We start from the raw sequence: 23,115 nt of genomic DNA, 5'->3' as shown, positions 1-23,115 counted from the left end.
TACAACAACGCAAACATGGCCAAACCAAAAAAACTTTTCGAAATCACCAAAATAAAGCCATAAAAGCAATGTACCACCAAAACCCTGTAGCCATAGCTGGCTGCATGAGTCACTCCACAACAGCAGGAGCATCAGTAGGAGTATCAACATTTGTCAATGCACCTTTAAAGATCCGCACACTAAATAAAAACACAAGATCATGGGTGACCGCCCCACGCCCACTCTGACGGAATCACAGCTCCACCTTTGACTCGAGACAGCAGCAGCGGCGGCATTGTCAGAACGTGCCCGGCGGAACGACGAGCTTGGCGAGCGAGGCTGGCGCCAACCCGCGCTACTCACCCACCCACCTACACAGCCCGTTATCTGCGTGCCTCCTTGGAGCGTGACTTCAGCCGGGCAAGCTGACTCTCCAGGTGCTGGCTCTCTCTGCTGCCGACTCGGACAGCATGACCATGATCGTGGCGGGGCCGGCTTTCATTCCCGGGCATCGCAAACATCAAAGGAGTGATAATCTGCGTGGTGAAGTATGGTCAAACCAACCCTTGTTACCGACACGTCATAGGGAGAAGGGCCTTCGTCCAGCAGTGGATTGACAAAGGTCTGAACGTTATGCACACACAAATAAGGAAATGGCCAAATATCCCACAGTGAAACGCAACTGCAAACGACCGTGTCTCTCGACTCCGGGGGTGGAGGCCTTTGTGGGTAAACAGACATGGGTTGGGGGGCGGGGGGTGCTTGGTATACATCGAGATGGGTTCATTGCAGACCCCAAGCCAAGAAAAGCCAGCCTTGTAGGGGGAACTCGTCCGGTTCGTGGTCTCAATGTTCAAGGGAGTGGGAAGCGTGAGAGTGGAGTGTGTGTGTAGCGGTTAGCACGCTTCGCTACGAGCCCGGAGACCCGAGTTCTATTCCCGCCTACGACCAACACCAATGACGATTATCTGAACTGGTCCTGGGCCTCCTCTCGGTTGACTCGGTCTCAAATGAGGGCTGTACCTGGTGCGGTGTGTAAACATCGCCAATGGGGAGGCAAAGGCCTTTAGGGTGTGGTGTTGGCCACCCATCCCCTCGTGTGCCGCTCTGGCCTCTATAAGTGCTCGCGAACTTGCTCCAACAGTCTGTTTGGCTATACGGGGGATATTTAGCTTTGGCTCAACTTCCGTGCAGGGTAAAGAGAAAGGTGCAGCCCTGCCATTGCTTACCCAAGCAAGTGCTGGCAGAAGAGCCTCCCAAACGAGGGAGCTCTGGAGAGAGCCCCTCTAGACGGTATACTTGGCTTACTCTTCCACACTGGGCCAGACGTGTTGGAAGAGGTGGAGATACCCACACTTTACCCCACCACACTGTGGCGGTACCCGTTTATACTGCTGGGTGAACCACGGTGCGGACAGGGGGAGTCATAAACGTACAATTATTTCAACTGCCTGCCGCACCGGGAGATCGAATTCGAACCTGTGGTTTCTAGTGAGCTGACCATTACAGTAAAGCTAACCATTACATCACCCCTGGTGGCAGCATCCTGGCCAAACACGTGGACACACCACATTCGCATGACGGGGGCAAGTCCATCACGCCTCTGGTGGCAGCATCCTGACCAAACACGTGGACACACCACATTCGCATGACGGGGGCAAGTCCATCACGCCTCTGGTGGCAGCATCCTGACCAAACACGTGGACACACCACATTCGCATGACGGGGGCAAGTCCAACAGCGATAGGCTTAGTCCCCCCCCCACCCCTGGTGGTATTTGAACTCTCCGCAATGTTCAAATCAGAATATTTCAAATTATGTATTTATACAGGAGGAGGAATCCGATGAGCTATGAAGCTCTTTTTCACAGATGTCCAGTTGGGGCACGGGGTCAGAACGTTACAACAACAAAAAATACAAATAGACGAAGGGAGTGAAAATTATAGACAAGGTAAACAAAACTTTAAAAAATATATAAAAATAAAACGAAATTTTTATTTTTTTTATCTTCCTAGGTAAGGTCCACTGAGCTATTCGCTTCTTTTTCAGAATCGACCTGGCCACAAAACGATATCATCAATGTGGAAATTCACAGCAGCAAAATCAATTCGATATCTCGGGACGCGTATTTATTCTAAATTTGACGAGGACACACCACGTACGGCGAACGCCACAGAGATGGCTGGGTGAGGAGAGAGTGGATGAGATTGAACTTGGAGCGAGGGCGGGGAGGAGAAGGGAGAGAAAGAGAGGAGAGAGGGTTGGGAGGAAAGCCACAGCTGGTTTTCATAATTTGGGGGCCCCCAAGAGGTTGTTTGGTTGGCTGGTGAAGGCGAGAGGCGGGTTCAGACAGAGACATATTGGCACATGCGTAAAATATATAAATCACACGCATGTTCCGTGTGTGTGTATGGATATATACAAATACGAAAATCCCCCCGTATAGCCTTAACATATTGTTTGGGCAAGTGCTGTTAGCGAGTGGCACCTATGAAGAAGGGTGGTCAGCAACCACGCCCGGCCGCCTTTGTCTCCCCAGTGGCGATGCTTCACACACGGGCACCAGGTACTCATTTGAGACCGAGTCGACATAGGGGGGAGGCATAAGACCGGCACAGATAACCGATGTTGGTGGCTGTGAGCGGGAATCGAACCCGGGTCTCTGCCGGGTCCGTAGCTCACATTGTAAATGTTGTGGCTTGGCTCTCCAACACACAACGGGTGTGCTGTACTAGTGACGAATGGGCCACGTTCTATCAAGATTGGAAGTTTTCGTGACTGCAGGGATCCATACTCTTTGGTTCTTTCGGTAAAGTCACGTAGGTACGTTCTGTTTACGTGACAACCCTTACGAGTTGACTGTGTCGGGTGGTGGCGGGTTTTAACGACACATACATTTATGCGATCCAACCCAAAAAAAAACTCCTATTATGGATGACATTGGTCGCAAAAGCCCTACCGCGCGTTAAAGCGACAAGCGCGTTCACCGCTGCTCCCACACGTGGCGATACGGCAGACGCGCGCACACTCCCCAGGGGAAACGCCCGTGCGTACGTGCAGCGAGGCAGAGGCAAGAGATCCGATAGATAGGCCGCTTTCGCCCTGACACAATTGGCAAAGAGCGCTCTTTCCCCCTCCCCGCCCCACCTTCCGAAACGGAGATAGATGGATGCCGAGTTAGACGTCTGAGAACATAAACAAGTCCTGGGGGGGGGGGGCGACTCGCAGCGCAAGGAGGGGTGCGGGAGTAGGGGGGGGGGTGACATCACGTCTCGAGTTTTGTTGCTGCGATCATCCCCATGGGATGATCGTAAACCAAAAACCACAACGGGCAGAGCGATTACACTTGTGTAGGAGAAAAACATTTTTTTTTGTTCCTGGGTAGTAAGTCTTAGTTCCTAATTGCTTATGCCTCAAAAGTACAGAAAGTGGCTATTATTCCCCACAAACTTTGCGTTTGTGACCAGGACATTGATATTTTGAAATTGACATATTTTCAGTGAGAAAACGTGTGCATTTGTGTCTTTCGTTCACATAAAGTCCTGGTCACAAAAGCTAAAGTTTGTGGGGAATAATAGCCATTTTATACACTTTTTAGGCATGAGCAATTAAAAAAATTAACACTTAGTACCCAGGAACAAAAATTGTGCTACATCGTGTTACGCTGCGGAGATAATCGCACGCGGTAACACGCACCGACACGCGCACCTTCTCGCGCACCGACACGCGCACCTTCTCGCGCACCGACACGCGCACCTTCTCGCGCACGGTCACGCGCACCTTCTCGCGCACGGTCACGCGCACCTTCTCGCGCACGGTCACGCGCACCTTCTCGCGCACGGTCACGCGCACGTGCGCCCGCAACTATGGAGTCCGCGGGAGAAGGTTTAAGTGCACGCCGTTATACCCCCCCCCCGCTCCCCCCTCTCGATGAAAACAAAACAAAGACATAGAACACTGCCCCCTCCTCCTCCTCCACCCCCGTACAGCCTTTAACAGACTGCTGGGGAAAGTGCTGTTAGCGAGCACCTATGAAGGCCGGCACGGCACACGAGGGGGTGGGTGGCCAGCACCACGCGCGGTCGCCTTTGTCTCCCCAGTGGCGATGTTTACTACACACCGCACCAGGTACTCATTTGAGGCGGAGTCGACCTAGGGGAGGCCCAGGACCGGTTCAAATAATCGTCGCTGATGTTGTGCCGTGAGCGGGAATCGACCTCGTGTAGCGCTAACCACTGCACCACCGCTCCCCATGTAAACACTCACGCACACGTGAACATGTATGGTCATGTGCACTTGAACTTTGCAATTATGAAACACACGGAGAGTGGAGTGCAAAATGTTTGCACACAACACATGGCATACGTTACTGTGCGTTCAAATTACTGGAGTCAATTTTGTTTTTACCCTTGAATTATTTAAATATAAAATGCTACACATCATGCAGTTAATAGCGAAAACACAACTATACAGTCAAACTCTTCGGAACGGTCTTAAGCCCTTTTACGTCCATAACTCGTAATGCTCGCGGATGCTCATGGTAAATCAAAGTGTCAATACCAGTTGAGTTTGTGCAACTAGAGGGTCTAAAACGTTGTATCCGTGGCACACCCCGGGAAGAGAGTCGAGGATGTAACGAATGGGAAAAACAGAGTGAATTGGGAATTAAGAGGAAAAGGGTGGAGAAGGAACGGAGAAACGGGAGCAAGAGCGGTCGGGGGGAGATGAGAGGGAGAAGGAAGAGGCTGCATCGGGGCGTTGACGCCGCTGCTGCAACTGCACGGAGCAGCAGCCGCGTCTGTTTCCACAGCGGGCGGTGGCGGGGAGAGAGGCGCTCAGAGTGCGGGTGGCCACACACACACACACGAGTCACGTGATTTAAGGGAGGCTTGAGATGATTTAGAGAGATAAGAGATACATAAATTAGGGGGTGAATTCCGATTGGTGGTGACCACACAGAAGTCAAGTGATTTTCGGGAGCCTTGCATGTACACAACCGCTTGGTATTTAACTTACATTCTACGCCGTTTGTGCCAATGATACCATGGAATTGTCCTCAAAATCTCAGTCAGCAGCGAGACTGCCGTGGCATGTCAGGGAACGGGCCTCAAAAATGAACTCCTTTTCATGGCGCTATTCCCACTCACGGTACCTGCCATTCCTCCATTTCCACTCAGGCTTGTCCTGGGCCATCATCTGGGGCGCGACGGCAGGGTGCCACGGTGGCGAGATGCAGGAGGTCGTGGGTTTGATCCCGACCCTGACACCTGCTGTCTATTTGGAGTTTGCATGTCTCTCTCTCTCTCTCCTCTGGTGTTTCCCCTTCCACATTTAGAAACATGCGTTTAGAATATTTGGCTGAAATACATTTGCACGTGATGAGTAAGCCCACTTCGTTGAGCTATCATTTGTGATAGCCAGGTCGCTTCTGAGAAAAGAGACGAATAGTTCAGTGGGCCTTACCTGGTAAAATAAAAATAGTTCATCTCCACAGCTCGTCTCTTCCCATCTTCGCTCGTGACCCGATGCAGTTTTTATGACCCACGACATGCATCTATCTCGCCATCCTAATTCCTGTGATGCCTGGGTTAATTTTAGAGTCTTCCTGCTTTCTAGAGTCGCTTTAATGGGAGTCTCTCTCATCAAACAATTGGCCGTGTCTATTTGTTATCCAGTGAATTGCCGAGTGTGGACCACACGGCATATTTACGTTGCAGTGTTTGACGTCGCTACTTCCAAACACTGCAGGTGTTTTTTTATAGAACTGCTGGTGACCATCCAATGTCTCTGCTGGATTTTAAAGCCTCCTTAGGGCTGCTTATGCAGTCGTAAAACCTCTCGCCAATTTTCAGTGGGGGGGAGAGGGGGTATTTATGGTTCTGGGAATGTCTGGAACAGTGCAAACATCAATTAGGAAACTACTAGATTTCATTACATTTGTAGTGTTCTTCACGGAGGCACACACTAGAACTTTGAGGTAACACATTATTATAACACCCCAACAGGGTAACTGCATGAACGTACACTTGGTTAACTAGACCACAACGGGGTAACTATACCACAACGAGGTAACTACGTAACCATCTCAGTCAGTAACATACTGCCTGACCCATGACGCTGAGCGTAAAGACCGAAGACCGAGGATCGAAGAGACGTAGCACCAACGGGATCCATTCCAACAGACAGCCGCGATTGCTCTCGGGACCTCTGCTTGATGATCCCGAGCGTGGCCTCGCTCCGCCCTCGGCCACGCCCCCTTCTGGATCTCATCTGAAGGTTCTCGACCGAGCATCACGTGTTCCTCAAGCCACCCTTTGGGCCCCCTCGCTACCTTGTGCCGGTCACGTGCCCTCTAGGGGTCACCCAGACAACAACCGCCATTCGCCACTAAGTGGCGGTGACGTCACCACGACGCTTGTGCCAGGCTATGTGCACCTTGAGGCCACGTGAAGTGTCGAACGCCCGCTGGCAGAAGGTCACGGGGCAAACCCAGATGCCACGGGTCGACTGAGACGACTGGCTGATGCACCACCTGTGCTCCCTACTGTGCCAACTTGCTGTGCTTGAGCCAAGCGGCGCTCCGCTCGTTGTTGTGAGGGTCGCTCTTCCGCCCTCCGTTGTTGTTGGAGGGCGACTGCCTCCAACTGCCCAGTAGCGTCCTTCACGATCGCGGGCCACTGAGGCAGACTCCATCTCCTCAGCAACCCGCGACCACCCATCCTTGTAGCGCCTCACGGCTCTCCGAACCTCCGAGCGAAGGCTGCGGTAAGCCTCTTCATTCTCCGACGTGGGATGCTGTAGCCGATAAGAGTGGGCCTGTCGCTTTTTCTCAGCCAGCTTGAACACCTCCTCTGTCAGCCAGGGTCTCTGGGTAGGTCTGGACCGTGTACCCAAATCAGCCATTGCAACTGCATGAGCCACAGTCCTACACTTCGCCCATTTCCCCTCGACATCAGGAGTGGGGGACGATGCCAACCCCAGCCGCAAGCAATGATGAAATTCTCGCTTGCAACTTTCATCAGCTAGCTGAGACCAAGCCACTAAGGGTTTGAATGGGGTCCTGGGTGTACACCCACCACCGGATTGGAAGAATGGCAGGCGCATCTTACAGATGACAAGTCGATGGTCAGTGGGCAGATCAGCTCCACGGTAGGTCCTGGTGTCAAGGACATGGCCCGCATCCGCTGTTCCATCACTACGTAGTCCAGCAGATGTTCTTGCTTGGACCCGGCATGCATCCATGATGTGGTGTGGATGCGCGGATGCCGGAACAGCATGTTGCTAATTACAAGCCCATGGGCTGCACAAAAATCTAGCAGCCTCCTGCCGTTGTTATTGAGCTGATCTGGCCCATGCCTTCCAATTACTCCAGACCAGGTGCCACCATCATGACCAACCCGGGCATTGAAGTCACCCAACAAGATGACTATCCCGAGGGGCCACTTTAGCTAGCGCCTGTGACAGGTCATAGAAGGCATCTGACTCATCGGCCATGCCTGCATCCCTCCACGGATGTTCGCCTTCAGTGGGGGCATAAGTAACCACGACCACCACTCCTCGCCTCTGGTTGATGGGAAGGCGAGCCCAAAGACAGTCACATCCTCACATGCCCTCTCTCTGACCGTCATCCGAACCATGCCCTCTAAAACCCGCTTCCATGCCATACCTACTCTGGTGCCAGAAAGAGGCCCAAGACGCACAGTTCCACTGTTGTGACAGTAGCTGGCGCTATATGCCATAGTGACTCCAATAACGTTACTACACATTCATACGGAATTGCATATCCAAGACATTTCATTCTTTCTTTTTTGAACAATCAACAAAACATCATTGAATTTAATAACGGCAAATGACCGGCTGTTCACCAGCATCGCTGTGAAGCAGCAGAGGCTGGAAGAAAGGCCTTGAGCTCCACTGGATGTGGCACGATGGACAGATTTTTGCGACGGGCTACACGAGCATCTCCCGCACCTCCGATTAGCGCGGTTGGCTACGTCTAGCTACGTATGGTGTGAAAAAAGTTAAACGCAAACACATTTATTACATCTGTAAAATTGATTTGAATAAGAGCATGAAACAGAGCACGCAGTGGTCCAAGGAGAAGAGATTGCTGAATTCCATGCAACAGTTAAGTAATGTTGTGTAGAATTGCTTGTGCACATACAGATGCCGTCCCTTACCACGCATGGCTTATTTCGCGCGTAAATAAATAATGGACCGGTTTTAGTTGTTTCACAAATGTTTTATTTCAGTCATGGCCTCGCAAATGTTTTATTTCGGTCATGGCCTTCCCATTTGCCCCAAATTCCAGCTGAGGTTTTTACAGTGATGAACAGAACCTTCTGCAGATCATAACCAGGCTCTTGTCCTTAGCTCATCCCAGGATGATACAACAGACCCTGGGTATAGGATTGCGTAAGCAGTAAATGAGAAAAATGTGCATACAGTATGATCATATTAATTTGTTCAGTCTTCTTTTTTTTTACCAATTCCTGTCCGACTCTTTGCAAGGTAGGAAACGGCCATGCCTAAATAAAACCCACGTCTGCGCAGAATTAGCTGTGCAAACGCCACACGTGTACAACACTAGCAACCTACTTGCTGCACTGCCTCATATCAGGGTAGGTTTCTCATGCACACTCCATCTCTGCGTGATTCGCCAACCCTTCCTCCTATTTGCACGTGCACGCTACCACTGAGCCAAGGAATAGTTCCAGCAGATGTATAACATATGCAGCCAGTGCAAAGTCCAAATGTTCATGACGGACGGGCAGTGCTCAGTGGCGAGATGTTAATTACCTCGCCTGGTATACAGGAGTGCGTGGGTTCGATACCGACCCTGATGCCTGCTGTATATTTGGAGTTAGCATGTTCTCCCCGTGGTCACATTGGTTTTTCTCCGGGTCCTCCGGTGTTACCCCTCCACATTTAGAATCATACGTTTAGAGCATTTGGCTGATTAAACTTAAACATAATCCACTTCGTTGAGCTGTCATTTGTGACCAGGTCGCTTCTGAAAAACAGCTATATCGCTCAGTGGGCCTTACATGGTAAAATATAATTTAGTAAAACATAGTTTCGTCTTAAAGCTCAGTGACCTTTAGCTGGTCGAATAAATATAAAGTTTAACTTATTTTTAGTGATTTATTTATTTCCTATACTTTGGTGTGACCGGCACAATGCTGATATTGACACATCATAGCTTCTTCTTGGTTCTTTACCGAAAGAACCAAGAAGATGAATCCCTGCAGTCACGAAAGCTTTAAATCGAAACATCATAGCTTGTTTGCTGCTTTGCACAAGCTTGAGAATTGGTGTACTTTTGCAATTTGAATTTACATGATCTATTTCACGTATTTATTTAGTGTGTCGATTACTTTTCCTACAATTTGCATTCCTATCTTTTTTTTGTATTGTATGTTGTTGTTGTGACTTTCTGACCCCCCATCGGACGTGTGAAAGAGCTTCACAGCTCATCGGATTTCTGCAGTGTATAAATAGAGATTCACGATTCTGATAGAAACACGTGGCTCCCGTGAGTGGCAGACATTCCACACTTTCCATGGCAGGGGTGATCCAACTCTCCTCCAGCAGACGATGACCAATTTTCGCTTCCCAAATTGCTAGAATTGTATCGAGCGCAGTGACGATGGCTTCATTGAACTCTTGAGACCTTCCAAATGGGTGCTGCACCCGCGGTGAGTTACATACATGGATATGTGAAAATTAATAGAGAAACGCATTACGAAAGTCTTAAAAACACAAGACTGCATCGTATACAACATGAGTGCCTCATCCTTGTGTATTTTTTTTTATTAAAACGGCTTGCATAACGTACCCATTTATACACCACACGTTCTTTGGACTGGTGACCTTGTGTTAATCGTTCCAAAGAGAATTGTGAACGGCATGCAATTAAAAAATAATTAAATTAAGGAAATAAATTAATGTCACAGTCGCAAAAACAATGATGGGCCGAATGAGTACACATTTTATTTTTCAATCATCAATATCCTGCTGTCATTGGAGCTATATTAATACGCCACTCAAATATATGTACATCACAGGGTTGGGGGAGTAGACTTGTGTGTAAGCGCTCATTTGTAAGTATTCGCTGTGACTGGTAAAGTGTGTGGATGGCTATGCGAGGCTGTGTGGCTGAGCGGTGCAGTGATACGCTACGCGAAAAAAGATACGGTAACACGCCGGTGCATACCCTCAGCTATTGGTCCCGCTTTCGCGTTGTGTGTGCATCCATTGTATCTGGCCAAATGTTATCGCTCCATTTATGGGGGAATAGTTTTCACTGAATGCCGTTTTCGCTAAATGCTGCACTTTTCAGAACCGCATATATGACTAGTGCGACAAACGAGGACTTGCTGTGTACATGCATGTAAGTGCATAAAGCCTGCTTCATACATACAAACATTTCATTTCCATGACCAGTTTTAAGTGGTCGGCATGTAAAGAGGACCAGAGCCGTGTTTATAAACTTGCACGGCCTTCCTCTATTTTGTACGCGTGTTTATGTTTTTCTACACCGCGTGTTACTCTGTGTGTATGTGGGTTTAAGTGTATATGTTATCGGAAACAGTGGTGGAAATATACCGGAACATCTCAAAACACCAGTCCTTTCTACCAGTACATTTCAGAACGGTTCCTATTCTACGATGTCTCCGCAAAGGGGAGAGGGCAGTCAAACATTGGGTTGAGGATGAATAGGTTTCACACCGGCACTTCTACATTTACGTTGTGACCACTGATCGTATGAGAGTGTGATTTTGCACGTGAATATTTACGCGTCGGAGCGATGCTTGTGCAAAACTACTTGCGAACGTTTAAAATGTGTGTTTATGTATGAATGTGTAGAAGTTTATTGTCTATACGTTAGTATTGTGTGTGTATGTATATCTTTGTATTGTTTGTGGGGGGCGGCGGCACACTGGTTAATGCACTGTGCTATGAGCCCAGTGGCCCGAGTTCATGTTCCCAGCCACAGCTAACGTCAGTTTGTAGTGAAATCTACATCAGTTTCAGGCCTCCCTTCACCAACTCGCAATGACCAATGTGGTGAAGTATGGTCAATCAAACCCGATGACTGACGTGACCTTTGGAGGTTTTCATCCAGCAATGGATTGGCAAAGGGCTGTGAATGTTATTAACAGCGCCATCCCAGCATTCTGTTAAAGGCTAGAAGGAGGATCTTAATCTTTGTACTATTTACGTGACTGTGCCATGATTGTGCCCTAGAGTGTAATTATATACGAAAGTGTGTATAAGTGTTTACATATGCATGTGGATGTGTGTGTTTAGTTTGTATTGTGGGGAGCGGTAATGTAGCGGTTATTGTGCTGCACTACGAACCCGACGTACCGAGTTCCATTCTCGCTCACGGCCGACACCAGTGACGATTATCTGAATCGGTCCTGGGCATCCCCTAGGTCGACTCAGCCTCAAATGAGTACCTGGTGCGATGCGTAAAAATCGCCACTAGGGAGACAAAGGCGGCCGGGCGTAGTGCTGGCCACCCACCCCCTTGTGTGCCGTTCTGGCCTTCATAGGTGCTACTCGCTACCAGCACTTGCCCCAACAGTCCGTTTAGGCTATACGGGGTATCTTTGTTTTAAGTTGTATGACTGGAAAAAACAAACCCCACCTCCTTGGTGGCTGCAGGTGGGTAATGCGCTGCGCACTTGGAATAGTTTCAAATTCAGAACAGCTTCGATAAAAAAAAAATGAAACATAACAAGAGACTAATAAACTAGACTAAATGGAACTTGAAACCACTTTGGTTACGGAGCAGGTGACAAGCCCAGCCACCGATGCCGAGGTTCTTTCTCTCCCATGAATTCCGTTTGATGTTTACAGCCATTGTGCTCTTGAGAAAAGCAATAACCTTTCAAAAACTCTCACAGCGAGCAGTGCAACATTACATACTGTCCGAGAATGGCACTGGAACGTGACATCACGAATCTTCCTGCCAAGTCACAAGTTGCAATGCTGTATGGCTCGCAAGAGTGCTTTGCCGTACCGGTGATGTTTATATTAATCAAAACTGAAATATTCCAAATTAAGTGACCATTGGTGACCAGGCTGAGGACCATCAACTCTCTACACTTATAAACTAGGTCTAATCAAGGGTGGATAAAGGATACAAATTAAACGAAGGATGACAGCAGTATCCACGCTCAACCTACTCAAAACTGGTCATACAAACATGGCCTGTGGTGCTGGTGGGAGTCTGCGTGAACACGCGAATGGTGCCAGCCCAATCAGGCATCTGCCATCCAAAGCGAGCACGTCTGTGGTGCGAAAAGAGTAGCGTTGATTACCGTGTTGAGGGAGCCTGCAGTGAGCGAGTGTGGGCAGTGCTATCCTGTCTGCGTGAGGGCCTGTGCGGTTTGCGCGGTGTCGGCCAGCTGGGAGGGTAGCGTCCCCTCCGAGTCGGGGATCGATGGGTCAGCACCAAATGCCAGGAGGAGACGAACGGTGGCTGGGAAGTCGCAGCCACACGCTTGTCCCATTGAGCAAGGGGGCAGGGAAGGAGGCATAGGGGCATGTCGTTAGCTGACGCATGTTCAGGTACAGCATGAGGCTCGAGGAATCTACAGGTGGCTGCTGTGTGTGTGCAAGCGAAAGAAATGGGAGACAGAAGGGTTCGAGTGTGCACCGAAAATGTGCACAGCTCAAAGTGCGCGGTACTAACACGACATGAAATGCATACGCAAGTGTAAGGTTAATTACGTGTCATCAAAAATAAACGTGTTTCCCCACTCAATACTCATCTCGCTTAACAGCAGGAAGCCAGTGGTGGACGTTTTCCATTACTGTAGATGGAGCCGGTGACTCTATGAAGCCTTTCCGACAAGGTGGTGTTCGTTTTTATCGACCCCCAGAATGATGATGGGCTGAATCAAGCCAGATAAGAATTTTTATCTGGGAACCTTACAATTTCAGGGAAATGACGTATCAGTGGATACAAATGTGCTCGAGGGTGCATTATCCAGTAAATGCAGTGTGAGTGTGCATGCGTGCCAGGTAGGTGTGTGTAGATGTATGTCTCTATCCATGTGTGGCAACTCACCATAATGCAGAGCTGTCTGTCCCTCATCATCCTGCCACAAATCACACAGGTTTAGGCCATTAAACATCCACAACCTGCTTCCAAACAAGACAAACACTGCGGTCATTTCAATATGCCTCTCAGTCAATACTACAAGGCTCGATAGAGAGTTTCCGCTCCATGTCAAATGTCCATTATTATACATTATTTTCAGAGCTAGACTGGATGAACAAACACATGATGGTAATGTGATCAAGCAATAATTAGCAATGCATCAATTCACAAATGATATTTATTATATGAACAGAGGCATCGTGCGTGTAAATATCAATTATTTCTGATTCCATGACGCAACTGGTTCATGTAAACCCTGCATCCAAAAGAGGCTTTCGATACCCCACCACAGCTAATAAAATAATTATTGAATCACAATGTGATCCTCAATCAACACGATTCATCGAATTGTGAGCATAGCAATTTGCCGCATGCCCAGTAATGGTTTATTGACGTATGTATGTTGAACTTCTTGCACACCGTATATCGCCAGCCGTGCTAATCGTAGGTGCAGAGGGAGAACAACCAACTCAACACAAAAAGCAGTTCTACTCAGGAAAGCCTCAATATCTCTCGAGAGGGGGTCAGCACTTGGGTGTTGGGCAACTTATTTTTCATTTTAAAAAATAATCTTCAGGATACCACAGTACTAGGAGAAAAATTATGCATCCAAAGCAGACAAAAAACATCCATAAATGGGTCACAAATCCATCCGCTTGATGTACTGCCATCTCCTGGCCACCTCGCATCTCTACAAGTTGGGAGTTTTACAGCAATCAATGGTGTGTGTGTAAATCTCCATTTAGGTGTAGCGGTTAGTGCGCTGTCCTGTGAACCCGGTGATCTGAGTTCGATTCCCGCTCATGGCCAACACCAGTGACGATGATTGTAATCGCTCCTGGGCCTCCCATAGGTCGACTCAGCCTCAAATGAGAACCTGATGCCGTGTATAAAAATCATTACCACTGGGAGACAAAGGCGGTCAAAGGCGCGGTGCTGGCCACCTACCTCCTAGTGTACCGTGCCAGCATTCATAGATGCTTGCTAACAGCACTTGCCCCAACAGTCTGTTGAGGCTATACAGGGGATCTCAGTCTTTGTCTACGTTTCACTACATAATACATATGGCCACGAGTCCGTGCAGTGTCTTCGAGATGTGGCTGCATTTTAGACAAATTGTATTGTATTCATCCACCAGCCTTACTGGTTTACAGGTGTGCACCACCAGGACTGGTAATTGGTGTAGGCACCAGTGGTATTAACTAGTTATTCTTTTGATTTTAGCAGGTAAGGGTCACTGAGCTATATAGCTCTTTTTCAGAAGCGACCTGGGCCACAAATGATAGCCCAACAAGTGGTTTATCATGTGGAAATGTATAGCAGCCAAATACTCTAAATGCATGTTTATAAATGTGGAGGGAAAAACTGGAGGACCTGGAGAAAAATCCATGAGACCACAGGGAGAACATGCAAACTCCAAATATACAGGTGTCAGTCGGGATCGAACCCACGACCTCTTGTAGACCAGGCAAGGTAGTTAACATCTCGCCACCACGGCGCTCACTTCACTAAATGTTGTACTTTTTAGCGGGATATTTCATCTGTGCTACCACATAAAATTACACCAACACCAACAATAACCAAAATTAATTACGCCATCAACCTGCCAAACAAATTTATGCAGCCAGCTCCACCATTCACTTATCATGATGAACACAACAGCAGAATTGCAAGGATCCACCGTTTATCCTTGTACACCACAGGGGCACGTGTTGTTAGTGAGCACCCATTAAGACTGGAATGACACACAAGGTGGTGGGGTGGTGTAGCCAACACCATACCTCACTGCAGATATCCCCAGTTATGATGCTCACATGCTGTACCAAGTACTTATTTAAGGTTTAGTCAACCGAATAGTGGCCAAGATCAGTTTAGGATGCCACACACAGATCGTTAATATACAAACACACTGGCATACATCCACCTACCACACTGGCATACATCAATAAAAATGTTGAGTTTTTATATCGTGCATCACACAACACTGCACAATGCGCAAACACGGAGGCGCACGTTAAAATGTTTTCAGCCAATTAATCATGGTGAGTTGTAATACACGAGGGGAGAAACCAGGGCACTGGGAGAAAACCCACCCCTGTGCAAGGGGGCAACACTCGATCCCACACAGATGGGACAAATGGAACCTAGCCCACACTTGCCATACTGCCAACATAGCCAACATAGCTGCTCCACCAACCACCCCAACATGTGCACATCGGCCGGTAATACCTGCGAGTTGACATTTGCGCCACGCTTCAACAGAAGTTCCACCGTCTCAAGGTGCCCGCGATCACAGGCCCAGTGGAGCAGTGTGCGTCCCTGCACAAACGCAAGTTACACACACACAGACGATGACTAACTTATGGCCCTTTGTCAATCCCCTGCGAAATGAATGCCCTCCTCATGCCGTGCACATTAAGTATGATAAAGCACGCACATAGAGAGAAAATTATTATCCCTTATAGCTCATAAACGGATTCAAGTGCAGTTAGTAAGCACTAGCATGGCTCACGATTGGGGTGGTGTGGTCAACACAATGCTCATGTTGAATTTCACAATATTTTTAAAGCACGTCATTTCTTCATGGATCCTTATCTGGCTATAAAGGGTGTTATTGATTACAGGCCAGCAATGTACGAGTGGCTGGTGCAGCCAGTCCCACAGAAGCCACATTTGAGTACTAGTTTAACAAAGCACACTGTACAGCGGGGCAAATTAACCAACTGACAATGCTTCAAATGGACATGTACCCTCATGTCAATCCGCCGCTGTATGAGAACCACAACACGTAGTACTTCACCATGATGGTAGGTACAGGTCGGTGAAGGCCGGGAGCAGACATGGGAGCATAGGAGGGCAGTACAACAATGCATTTCGCTGCTCTGCCCTCTCGCTTCCCACCACGAATTTCATCAATCGATAACAGTCTGTTATGCAAAGGTGTTTGCCCATTCAAGCATTATCCAGGCTCAAACTCTGCTCAGCTTCTCAGATCTGCACATTCCGGGTGATTTGGTCCTAAGCAATGCTTCAAATATAGCTGTTGCCACTAAAATCATGAGGATCTTATCGTAGTGAGCTACCACACACAAACACAGCTCGCACACACAATTACACAAGCCTGTATTCTGTATAGGTGTATCATTATTACGTGTATGTATGTAGAACTTCCTTCACACCGAACGTAGCCAACTGTGCTAATCGGAGGTGCACACACACACACAGGTACCTCCTCATCTCGCTGGTTTATGTCAAAGGCATCTTGCTTGAGGGCTGCTGCCAGTCGGTTCACCTCATTATCTTTGCAATGATCAAACACAGTCTTGTCCTCCTCCCTGCACACGTTTATACAATCAGAACCACACAATGAGCTTTCACGAGGGATTTCTTCATAAAAAAAATAATGGTCATACCAACTGGTGGGGGCACATGCTGTTTCCATCATCACAATCCATGGGCAGATAGCCCGTTGATGTCCACTGCACATGTCGTCATTTGTTTCCACTTTCCTCTGTCTTGTGCCAATATGCTCAAGCAGTGCCACATCTTTCTGGCACCAATCTGTCATGTCGTCATCAAGAAGCCATTCTCTATTAGGTCTTCCTCCCTTTCCTGTTCCTTCCATTTTTCCGAACGACACTTTCAGTGTTCCTGTTGTTGTTCATCCTACACGTGTGTGCAAATAGTGCCAGTTTCCTTCTCATCACTGCCTGCATCATCAGGTCTTCTTCTATGCACAACCATTTTTTACTTCTACATTGGTCACTCTTTGGGTTCAGCTTAGATTAAGTATCCTTCTGTCGCAATACATTCCGAGTGCCAATATCTTACCTCTGTCAGTCTCTTTTACGTCCAAGTCTCGCAGGCATAAGAAGCTGTACTGAACACGCATGTTCTTAAGATTTTCAGTGTAGTCTTATAGCTCATTTGCTTGCTTTTCCTTGTTTTACAGCACCTATATAGGTCAGCAAATAACACCAAAGGGGAGGTCTGACCAGCACCGCCCACACAAAACAGCTTTTGCCTCACTGCTAGCGCTCTTATTCACATTAGTGAACATAATATTATACATTTTAGTTTGCGTCAACCCAGGTGAGCCACAGGCCAGGTTCGAATGCCTACTTTGCCGTTGGTGTCAAAGTGCTAGGAATGAACATGGGACGACAGAATTGTAAAACGGCTCACGAACTACGACACGACCGCTCCCTGAAAGGCAGTTCCCACCGCCGTCTACCATCAACACCCACCTGATGATCTCCTCCTTGTAGAGTGAGCTCATAACGGGGCCAAAACCCGAGGTGACTTTGCGGTTCCCTTCCAAATTCACCTGTGCGGGGTGAGAGAGGCACGCATCCAAGGTCAGCAGCATTCATGTGAGTCACACGAGTCAGCAGTTTCCCCACTCGAGTTCATGTGGCGGAGGAGGCACTTCATGTGTGTCTACGACCTGTGCCAGTGGTGGTAATTCCACGCTCATTCGACAGGCCCAGTCACTTCATAGACAGGAAAAAGAGAAAATGATGATCCTATTCCATTTAAAAGACAGCCAATAGGCTTAACGCCTGTACTCTGAAAGCCTATCTATCCAGGTCGCCCTTGAAAAAGTTGACTCCCTGAGCCCTTATTTACTATTCTTGCTTTTTAACAAAAACTGCCCATCTCTGAGCCCACCCATCAGCCAGTCTTATCTAAGCAAGTTTCAAAAGAGAGTCAAGGTTTCATGCTATTAAGACGTAATTATAAGGCTATTTATTGTTGGTGATTTTTTTATCACTTTAAAATGTCATTGTTAGTTAACTTCTGTCCTCCACGTACACTGCAGGTGCCTCATTAAATTACTGGTCACGCGATATACATTGCATTGCTACGCGTAGCTGACTAAAACTAGTAGCCAGTATGTGCGAGCACAGATATGACACAAGATGCACACTGTAGCTCATTTATAGAAGGGGCTTTAAACAACTGACTGTGGTAACAATTGTAAATGACAATTAGACCACCATAGACACAATTGATTAACATGACAGCTTGTGACAATAAGGGCCAGATGGCCACACACACACACACAGTTGATTTCTGTTATATTTTAACATCATTTTTGAATGTGCAGACAAATACGAATACACGTATGCCATGCAACATATACCATATTCTAGGCTAGAGCACACATACAAGCTTACTCACCTGCTCCGACCACTGGGGATCCAGTTTATTGACTAGAGCGAGATATTCAGTCATAGCCTGCTCTTTTGACATGGCTCCCAGTGCATTCCATGCCTCCCTAAAACACAACAACACACAGGTACATAAATGTGCACACACTAAGGTTCATTCATATGCAAACAGCATGGATTGTTTCTTCACCCAAAATAAGTGCTAAAATGTTGCTAGAATCTATTAAACAATAACTAAACTTGTTTTATTGAGCCATGTAGCTCTTTTTCAGAAGTGACCTGACCACAAATTACAGTTCAACCAAGTAGCTAATCACGTAGACATTTATAGCAGACAAATTCTCTAAACGCATATTACTACACGTGGAGAGAAAAACTGGAGGACTCGGAGAAAAATATGCACAAGCACGGGGAGAACATGCAAACTCCAAATATGCAGGCGTCAGGGTCGGGATCCAACCGAAGCCGTCCAGCATTCCAGACGAGGTAGTTAACATCTCGCCACCCTTAGGATGGCACAATCAGCAGTCTGCACAATCTCTGATAGGATCAGTATCTAAGCCAACAGCTTTTGCATCACTGTTCCTCGTGGCTATTTACACATGGTTCCAAACACCGACTGAGTTTCAGCCTTGTTCTCCACCGAAAGCTGAAATATACACGGTGAAAATGACATGCAGCAAAACACCAATTATAGAATGTAACAGAGTGGTGTCTGGTCTTGGATATAACCTATTAAAGTTAATCTGTAAGCAGTTTTGTCGTGGGCCATTCGAATTTCCCTCAAGGTACTGCTTGCCCACTCAGAGCGGACACCTTCATGCATGCCCTGACCATGACTGAACACATTCGTCTTATGATGCTTCACAATTACTGCAGTGGTTGTGCACTTGTGCGACACCTGCTGACATCATTGAAATATCATCATTCGATGTCTGCAGATTCTCCACAAACAGCTGCGCAGATACTTGCGGACAATGTATCCGTGTAACTAAAAATGTTCGATGAAACCTCCAGAGCTCTGTAATATAAAATGTTTTTACTAAAACTAATAAAATATTTTTATATTACCAGGTAAGGCCCACTGAGCTATATAGCTCTTTTTCAGAAGCGACCTGGCCACAAATGATAGATCAAAGAAGTGGCTTATCATGTGGAAATGTACAGCAGCCAAATACTCAAAATGTGGATGGAAAAATTCACGCGATCACGGGGAGAACATGCAAACTCCAAATATACCAGTGTCAGGTTCAGGCTTGAACCCATGTCCTCCTGTATACCAGGCGAGGTAGTTAACATCTCACCACACTACAGGTGTACATGCATCCCCCCATCGATTCAATGAACTGTTAATATTCTACGTCACAATTCTATTCAAGAATCAATTATGTTGATATTGTGGTGAATACATCGGACAATTGTGGCTGTAGAGGCCATGTGAACCCATTATTTACTATATAAATCATATTAATTAAAAAACATTCTTACACATGTAATGTAGGTATTACGAGCTGATGAATCGATGCATCATTACGCAATCAACACAATTGTATTACTGCTCTGGATGCAGGCGAACAAGTCAAGTAATGAATGGATAAATCTATCACCCGGCACACAGCAACTCATAAATAAAGTGAGAAGCTTACCATTTTTGCTTGCCTTCAAAGTCAAACAAGCCTGGCTTAGTTGTGTTGCATTTGCCAATGGAAGCCTGGTGACACGCACGCAAGAGGAGAGTGCTACATTAATATCATACAACACTCCTGCAGGGCGCACACCACATACAAGATTAATATTCCAATATGTCCTACTGATTTCCAAACACTCTTGTTTACTCAGACTAAGAATATACCAACTGTGAACAGTGACTTGGTGATTTACAGGCGTTGTCGTAATATAATTTTTTGACGATACAATATCAAATCTCACAATATCGCGATCATCCCAATATCAGTTTCCCATTAATCTTGATTTCCCATTAATTTTGTAATTATAGGTTACATTTGTATCTTCTTGTTTTGTGCTTTGCTGTAGTTCACTCAATATAACCCTACCTTAAGCCTCACAAATAATAACTTTCTACATAACGTTTATAATGCACATTGTGTCCATCACATACATAATGCTAAAATGACGTTTTATGTAACTATTCCGTTATAAAATTAGGACTGCGACTGTGGAAAAAACTATGGACCAAAGAGTAAACCAATAGACACATTGAGACCCATAGAGATACATTAAACACAAGCCACAGTAATGCGATTTTGGCCTTGCAGCCCAAACTATGGACCATATAAGAATCCCCTGTACTTTGGTCTGCTATTCCTTCAACGGGGGAATAGCAAATCTACACTCTCTCTCTCGTGAAGCCCTCTCGTGGCCAGCAGGCCTCGATAAAGTAGCATTTAGCTCCAGAATATTTACAAGTTAAGGTCCACTACGTTATACAGCTCATTTTCACAAGCGACCTGGCCACAAATGACAGTACTGAATGGCTCCAACCATGCGCAAGAATGGCCTATGCCGTTAATTATTCAGAAAAAAAACACCCACATTTTTCAAAGCACACATTTAAAGATGCATAGCTATTTACAAGTTTAAATGCTCGGTTTTGTTTTTGTTTGTCAGCAGATGAGATAACATGAGCAACAATAATTATATTTTGAAAACGACACGATTATGCTATTTGGTTCTTTCGGTAAAAGTCACGTCAACCTTATATCGTACGACATCCTATATACCCCACAATGACTAACGCTCTAGTATTATTTCACATAAGCCACTTCGTTGAGCTATCATTTGTGGCCAGGTCGCTTCTGAATAAGAAGCGAGTAGCAGTGGGCTTTACCTGGTAATTTAAGAAAAATAGCTTAGTTTAATTTGTATAACATTAAGTGACTTGTTTACCATTCCTATACTTTGGACTCGTGTTTTTGTATTTTTTTGATGTTGGAACGTTCTGACCTGCCCCTACTGGACATCCGCGGGGGGGGGGGGGAATTGCTTCATAGCTCATCCGATGCCTCCAGTATTAAATAAACATTCTGATTGTGATTTAACTTCACAAAATCGGCCGCTATTCGTCACGGCACTCGTGCCAGGCTAGGTGCACCTCGCAGCCCAGAGGTGTGGGTGGCCGTGGGTCAACGAGATGACTGGCACACACGCACCACCCTTGCGCTCCCCACTGTGCCACCCACCTCCGCTGCCTTTCACCAGTCGAGGCAGCTACGCCTGAGCCCCCCACCTCATCGGGTCCCCTCTCACTCGAACCCCGCCACTAGCCCGTCGCGGCCTCCCCTCAGCGGGGGACCTAGGCTACAGGCTGCGGCCAAGAAACTAGGAAACGCGGGCCTATCTCCCCCCCTCCTCCCCTCAGCGGAGAGCCTACGCTACAGGCTGCGGCCAAGAAACTAGGAAACGCGGGCCTATCTCCCCCCCCCTTCCCGACTCGGCGACCTGCGTTGCATCGCAGGGGCGCTCGGCGGAGGACGACGGCGCTCACCTGCTTGTACCGCGCGTACAGCTGCAGCAGCGCGTCCCTGGGCAGGCTGGACGCCAGCACGGAGACCCGGGAGGCGGCCCCATCGAAGCGGGAGCGGAGCGACGCGGAGGTGCCGGGCTCGCCAGCGTCTGCCATCGCGAAACGTCGCCAAACCGCCCCCACCCACCTAGCCACCTTGCCGTAAAGCAGCGGGGGGCGCCAAATGATGCGATGTGAAACTAGGGTGTGTCGTAAAACGAGGTGTCGCAGCAAAGCTGTCGCGAGCTGGGGAGGGGGATGGGGGATGGGGGCCTCTTCCTCGCCGGGATCGTCGCCTAAGCCGGAATTCAAGGGGGTGAGTTGAAATTGGGGGGTGAGTTGAAATTAAAGGGGGTGAGTTGAAATTGGGGGGGGGGGTGAGTTGTAATTCAAGGGGGTGAATTTAAATTGAGGGAGTGAGCCAGAATTCAAGGCGGTGAGTTGAAATTGGTGGGGAGGGTGAGCCGGAAATTAAGGGGGTGGCTTGAAATGCAAGGGGGTGAGTTGAATTTGGGGGGGTGAGTTGAAATTCAAGGGGGTGAGTTGAAATTGGTGGGGAGGGTGAGCCGGAAATTAAGGGGGTGGCTTGAAATGCAAGGGGGTGAGTTGAATTTGGGGGGGTGAGTTGAAATTCAAGGGGGTGAGTTGAAATTGGGGGGGGGGGGGGTGATCAAGATTCAAGGGGGTGAGCCGAAATTCAAAGGGGTGAGTTGAAATGCAAGGGGGTGAGTTGAAATTGGGGGAGTGAGCCGGAATTCAAGGCGGTGAGTTGAAATTCAAGGGGGTGAGTTGAAATTGAGGGGGACCGGAATTCAAGGGGGTGAGCCGGAATGCATAGTTAAGACGGAATTCGGACGTAAGTCAGAATTCTGGGTGCGCCATCATTTGGGGGTAAGCCGGAATTTGGGGATACATCGGAATTTGAGAGTGAGCCGGATATCGGGGGTAAGCCGGAATTGGCGGGTAAGCCGGAATTCGGGGGTTAGTAGGAATTGCGGGGTAAGCTGGATTTCTGTCTCTGTGTTATCTCTCTCTGCTTATGTGTCTGTCTATGTGTCTCCGTGTCTGTGTTTTGTCTCTCTCTCAAATTTAGCAATCTTTGGAAGAACGTAATCAACCAGGTAGGGTGTTGACTGTTATGTTAGCCGACTCTCTGTGTTGTATTGCAATATATTTCTAAGTTTACTTGGTTTGTTTTCTCTTTCATTCGTACATGATGATGATTGCTTGTGTTGCAATCGAAACGTCGTATGCTATTATTT

At 47.6% G+C, this 23,115-nt stretch overlaps 1 protein-coding gene across 1 annotated transcript; it reads right to left on the bottom strand.

Moving 5' to 3' along the window:
* Positions 1 to 11,318: 11,318 nt before the first annotated feature.
* ACBD6 (acyl-CoA binding domain containing 6) lies at positions 11,319 to 22,020 on the bottom strand. The gene is made up of 8 exons (XM_078595670.1): positions 21,836 to 22,020; positions 19,977 to 20,041; positions 18,341 to 18,437; positions 17,404 to 17,483; positions 16,386 to 16,491; positions 15,386 to 15,475; positions 13,064 to 13,094; positions 11,319 to 12,493 (listed from the first exon to the last, which is right to left on the bottom strand). Exons 1-8 carry the CDS (start codon positions 21,968 to 21,970, stop codon positions 12,351 to 12,353), a joined length of 747 nt encoding a protein of 248 aa, XP_078451796.1. The 5' UTR covers positions 21,971 to 22,020; the 3' UTR covers positions 11,319 to 12,350.
* Positions 22,021 to 23,115: the final 1,095 nt, after the last annotated feature.

The sequence above is a fragment of the Lampetra planeri genome, chromosome 6, assembly GCF_965212315.1.
Source record: "Lampetra planeri chromosome 6, kcLamPlan1.2.h2, whole genome shotgun sequence".
NCBI lineage: Eukaryota > Metazoa > Chordata > Hyperoartia > Petromyzontiformes > Petromyzontidae > Lampetra > Lampetra planeri.
The sequence above is the reverse complement of the archived record's forward strand: the minus strand, read 5'-3'. Positions and strand labels throughout refer to the sequence as shown.